This window comes from Pleurodeles waltl, chromosome 7 (assembly GCF_031143425.1).
Source record: "Pleurodeles waltl isolate 20211129_DDA chromosome 7, aPleWal1.hap1.20221129, whole genome shotgun sequence".
Classification (NCBI taxonomy): Eukaryota; Metazoa; Chordata; class Amphibia; order Caudata; family Salamandridae; genus Pleurodeles; species Pleurodeles waltl.
In genome coordinates, this window is record NC_090446.1 from 960,673,050 (window position 1) to 960,679,049 (window position 6,000).

At 44.8% G+C, this 6,000-nt stretch overlaps 1 protein-coding gene across 1 annotated transcript in view; it reads left to right on the top strand.

The window, feature by feature from the left end:
* The window catches only part of ENGASE (endo-beta-N-acetylglucosaminidase), a 234,143-nt gene extending 228,606 nt beyond the window's left edge, over positions 1-5,537 (top strand). Inside the window, exons 13-14 of the mRNA XM_069199685.1 lie at positions 4,201-4,315; positions 5,093-5,537. Coding sequence (XP_069055786.1) covers positions 4,201-4,315; positions 5,093-5,497 — 520 coding nt within the window. The 3' untranslated portion in view covers positions 5,498-5,537. The remainder of the gene's footprint in view (positions 1-4,200; positions 4,316-5,092) is intronic.
* Positions 5,538-6,000: the final 463 nt, after the last annotated feature.

The following is a 6,000-nucleotide window of genomic DNA, read 5'->3' on the forward strand; positions in this document are numbered from 1 at the left end:
GCAGATTGTTTTAGAGTGGTGCAAACTGTTTTGAAGTGGGGCAAACTGCAGTGGGGCAGATTAGATTGGGGCGGGTTGGGAGGATTGGAGTGGTGTGGGTTGGAATGAAGTGGGGTGAGTGGTTTGGATTAAGTGGGGTGAATTGGATTGGATTAGTGTGAGGTAGGGCGGACTGGAGTGGGGTGGATTGAGGAGTACTGCACGAGTGTGTGTTAGAGCATAATTTCACATTGCCCACAAAGAAAAACAAAAACAAAAAAATTAGTGATAGGTAAGAAAAGACGACTTGGCAAAATAAAAGAAAGTCAGCTATAAAAAATAAAACTTCGCAATTTTGTTTGTCCTGTTGGGCATTCTTTTGCCAGTCATAAGCATTCTGTCTGCAGGACACTAGAAATTTTAAAAACAAAATATATAGTATTTTTGTCACGTCGGGAGCAGGGGACTGGCACTGATTAAACTTGAATCAATCAGTGCCTGGTTCCTGCTCCACACAGAGGAATGGAAATGATGCTAGGTCTGCAGTGACGAATTATGAGGCTGTAAAGAAGAGTGCCACCCACGCCAACAAATGGTAAGCAACAGGCGGGCTCCAAGTCCTTCACTGTACACCCAGTCTTGCAAGCGAGATGCACGCGCTGGTGCATGCACTCGCAGGCTCGACACAAAAAAACTTGCTTTCTGGACCAAGATCTAGCTTCCCGACAAATTTAGCATAATTCTGTGCAAAAGTTTTTGCAGTAGCGCTGTTAAGAAAATCATGTGTATTTTGTGTTTTGGGCCTACCTATTTCTTGGCCCCTGCTTGACAGTTCACTCTGAAACATTTAAGGAAGGAGCTGGGGTGGATGAACTTTTTTTGGGAAAGTTTTGTGAAGATTCGTCAAACAGCGACAAAGTTAGTAATATACCAAATATGCTTTTCCTTGGAAATCCAGACATAACTCTAGTTATTGCTTATAAGCTGGATCGGTTTCATTGCTCTGTGGACTTCTTGCTTTATTGCAGTCAGTCAACATAATCACTTTCAACTTACCTCCTGTAATTTGGTAGCCTTACTTGAAAAGACTCTTCTGATTTTCCCTTACCTTTCTGCAGTAACCCTCTAACTCGTATCGTTTTCTTTAGATTTACCTTTCTGTTGCTTTAGATGTCATTTTAGGTTTGACTGAGCCAAGTCTTTACCAAATGTCTTATACAGTTAATTTGGTTACGAAAGGATACTAGCAGGATCTTTGACCCTGTGCTGCTCTCTGCTACCTCTCGGCTAGGATCGTGCTCTTCAGATACAAGGAAACTACTGTTTTTGCATTTTTTTTTTATTGCCCGGCTCTTTAATATAGATGGTTGAACTAAAATATTTTGAATAATAAGGAAATGTATCCACAGAAGAGATAGCTAGGTATGTATCCGTGAATCCAACAGAGCACAGTGTATACCTAAAGAGGATGTGTTGGAAATGTTTGGAAAAACACCACCATGGCATTTAACACATAGGCGTGTGTGATGATGGGAAATTCGAGAAGTAGATGAACCCGGAAACCCACAGCACTGGTGCAACAAAATGCGAATATAATACAGAAATCCTTTATTCAGAAGCTACATGGTAGGATTTCTTTCATATCTATGCACGAAAGGAAGGATAAATGGTATGTCTTCCGTGAGCCTTGTGAATGCAACAGCGCACTGGGAAAGGAGTGCATAGCCAGAATGCAGACTGAATGATTGGTATGTCCCAGGGGATGTAGTGGTTCGTTACCGCGCCGCCACTCGTAATGTATTTGGTAATTAAGAAAAATCCGTGTTTCGTTTTTAAATAGAAGTCCATACGAAGCTCGCAGCAGTAATTGTAGCATTTCTTCTGCACGGTAGATGCCTCTCTTAACTACCCAGATGTATCTTCTTTACCGAACAAAAATGTTGTTTGACAATCAGAAGCCACAAGAGGGCACAGTAGCCGAAGTTTTGTATAATAGTCCACTCTCCGAGAATTGCAAGGCCCTCCATGGCTCGTGGTACATGCATGCATAATATGCTATATTGTTTGATCATATTTTGCCGTTTACCCACCTCCTGCGCCGGGTTAATGGCTAATCAATTCACAGTACGGCAAAGCTTTATAGATTAATGGTGAAAATTAGAATATTTATTTCTTGTAACGACAGTGGTTATGCAGCTCTATCTAGCACGCCGCTTGCCCCACCCAAGCCCTCCCAGGAAGCAGTGGTTAGAGGAAACATTTGAACCCTGTAAATGCAGTGGCCGAGCGATCCGGAAGTTTCAGCAAATGCATGCGGTTTTATGGTACGTGCCAATGCGGCAATCGGTATTTGTATATATATTCCATCTGTTGATTATCAAGGGTTATTTTCCCAAATATTTATGACTTTTTCAGGTCAGACCTTTCGATATCGGGAGAAGTAAGCATGTAAATATAGAGAGTCTAAACCATTGTTTCAGGTAACTCGTTTTTAGCCACACTGCTCTCTTTGGTGGGTCCTGTGTGTGTGTGTGAAATAGCAGCGAGCCTGTCTGAATGCCTGGCTTTGGGGTTTCCCTGATTTCTTCTAACCTGTGCAAGCATACAGAGTATTCTCTGTGCATTTGGGGATTTGTGCTTTATGGGATTTTGTATGTGTACCTTTTTGAGACTACAGTGCTGTTTTGTCGTTAACGGCTATGGTATCTGTGAGCTTCCAATATGCGAGTAAAGGAGTGGGAGTAAATAGAAGTTATTATGTGTGTGTGTTATGCTTTTGAGTCTGGTGCTGGCTCTTGAAACCTGGAGGTAATGATTTGCATAAGGGTAAAATATTGAAGTTGGCATGTTGAAGGTAATTCATTGGCATACGACACACCCATGGCAAAATAGTAGTGTTAGCTTATTATAGGTAATTCTTGACATAAGGGACACTGTTGGCAAAACGTTGACCCTGGCACACTAGAGGTAATTCTTGGCATATTGCACACACAATGTAAAATGCTGCTGGTAGCACACTGGACCTCATTATGTGCATTAGGCGGAAAACCATGGCTATTGGGCCAGGGGAGGCAACTATTGCAAAATACGGACCTTAGCATGTGAGGGATTTTTTTTGATTGGTCACCTATGGTTCATGAATGGAATCATTGGCAAACATTTGCGACTGGCAAATTGTGTAGAATTATTGGCATAAAGAGTCACCTTTTTCATATGAGGACGTCCAAGACTAAATGCTGGCCCTGGCACAATGGGGGAAATTATTAACATATCGGGAGGCACCTTCAGCACATTTTGGAAAAAATGGGTTCAACTCCTGGAGAGCGCTAGGCTTCATTGGCTTGGCATATGCCAGTGGTTCCCAAACTGTGCGCCGCGGCTCCTTGGTGCGCCGTCAAAATTAGCCAGGGGCGCCGCACACAGTCTGGAAACCACTCGGAGGTGCTTTTAATCGGTAGCTTTTCACCGTGGTTTTGGAAACAAAACCCCCTGCATTAATTATTGTGACAAGCGGAGGGCGCCAGAGTACCATTAATAATATCCCTATGACAAAAGAAAAGAAATAGTTTAAAATAAATGGTTTTCAGGAACCTGAACGAGAGAATTAAGAAGTCAAACTGTAAATAGTGTAGGTACAGGTACAGGCTGGGATTACGTTCCCCCACCCGCCAAAAAAAAGTAACATAATGGGGAGCCGTGGCCAACACGGCCAATAGGTCAAAGGAGCCGGGGATCGAAAAAGTTTGGGAACCACTGGCATATGCCATTAAACTACCTGAATGTTAATTGTGTGCCCTTCCAGAGCCTCTCGCTCTAGAGCAAATTTAGGCAAAAAATGTGCTTTTTTAATGTACTCTGGCCCTCATAGAAGATGTCCGGCTCAGGAACTTTCCTCGCTTGCTGAGATTTGGGATCAGTATTACACCATCACCAGCCCCTGGCTCACCTTTTCTCTTTGAGTCAGACCATGCCTGTGTCTGGTGTGTGCCATTGCTCCTTCTTACTGTCTGCAATAGTAGCATTGTTTTGCTGATTTCTCACCTCTTTCACTCTCTCTCTCGGTGAAAACTGTGGTTTGCCATGGTGCCGCTCCTTGCTCTTATTTTGTTGTCAGTCTTTACCCTTGCTCTCTCTGAGTTAGACTCTCTTTATGCCTCACCCTATTACCTACCTCTTTTTCCACTCCCTTTGGACCTGACATCTTTCTTTTCTTCCCTACAGGTGCTATGAAGTGGAGCTCAAAGACTGTCTCCTCGGGGATCTTTTCATCCATATTTCCCGTCCCCAGTCCAATACGAAGGAGATCCACTTCACGTGCCGTCTGGGAGAGATCAGGGTAAGTGCATGGCCACGGTGGTCATTCTGTGGGGCAGTATGTCATCAGTTGGGGTCAGTTGTTATCCACTGGTGTTAAGTCAGCCACCAGGTTGAAGATGAGCCAGTGGGATCAGAAGCCTCCCTTTGTGTCAGAGCACTGCCAGTGCCATGTGGCAGGCACCATCCAATCAGCGAAGGGCAGTGCCACTGGCACCAGAGGTTAGGTACCGACACTACTCACATGAAGGTCAGTGACAAGTTCAGGGCAAGCCAGCTTTTGAGTTTACAGCACAGATCGAGCTGGTGAATGTTACTAGCTTCACAAAGAGGTTCAGTTTGATACAAGTGCCACCTTAGGATAAAAGAGGCTTGCAGGTGTTTGAGCGCTTTTGCTGAAATATGGCTGTGGAGCTTTAAGATTTGCATGTTAATCCCCAGCATGGCAAAATCACCCACAGTTCGCACTACAAGCAGCTTCTGTCACCTGCCACCCTGTCTTAGGACCTGCAACCCATTCATCTGCCCAGGATGCTATTCTCTATATGGGTACCCCCAAGTCATATTCTTTTCAAAGCCCTCATCTCACAGTTAGCACCTAATGCCTCAGTACAGTTATCCCAAGTATTTCCTCCCTAGCCTCTCTTCCTCCGTCCCTTTTCTCTCTCCTGGTACCCTGTCTCCATCTGGGTTACTAATCTTCTCCATGCCCCCCCCCCCCCCCCCCCCCCTTGCCTCTGATCCCCCTTTCATCCACCCATAGGAAGTCAGTCACTGATCAGGTCTCTTCTTTCTCTAGGTCATCGACGCCAGCAGTCTCACGGTGCCACGTCCTCGTGTGCAGGACATGCGTGCCTCGGAAGTTCTGTGGTGGAGGGACAGCAACCAGCCCTACCAGCTCTACCTCAGCCTCACCTTGCACTGGTCCTATCCCCTGGAACAGGCTCGCCAGTTTCGCATCTTCTGCCGAGGCGTGACCTGCCACCGGCCTGAGGCATCCCCTGACGCTAGTCAGCCCCATCTCATTGGCCTGGCCTATGCTGCCGCTTACCGCCTGGTGAACTTGGCAGTGCCCGAAGCTGGTCTTCGGCGTCGACTGGAATTCACGGTGCAGCCAGTGACCATAGACGGATGGATGACGACGCCCGCCCAGTGGGGGCATGTGCTTCTAGAATACTCGGAGCGGACGCACACTTTAGTCTGAGGCTTGGGCCCGTACAGTAATTAAAATGTAGAACTTATAATTTGGCGGAGAGTTTTCTTCTACATTTGTTTTCCAAAACAGAAAAGAGAAGGTGGCCAGAAAGGCTGCCGAAGGTTCGGAAGGAGGTTTGAGTGACTTCATAAGTATCCTGAAATCTAAGTGCACCGTTTTCCACAAAGCAGCACGGTTGTACACTGACGCGGCTTGCACAGCATTAATGAAGTTGGTGGTTGGAAAGTACAATATGGCAATTTTTGATTATTTAATTGTATAAAAAATATTTCTGTAGAAATATTTCATCCAATCTGTACAATTAAAGTAGAAAGTTTCCATTTACAGGACAAGAAAGGGTTTAAAAAACGGTATAATTAAAAACAAATATTGACATTTTTATTGATACAAAAGAAACAAAGCATAAGAAAATATGAGGGTTATACTTTGTAGGCATGGGCCTCAAGTATAAATCTGCTTATAAAGCAAGCCCGGGTAAAAGGAAAGTAAAA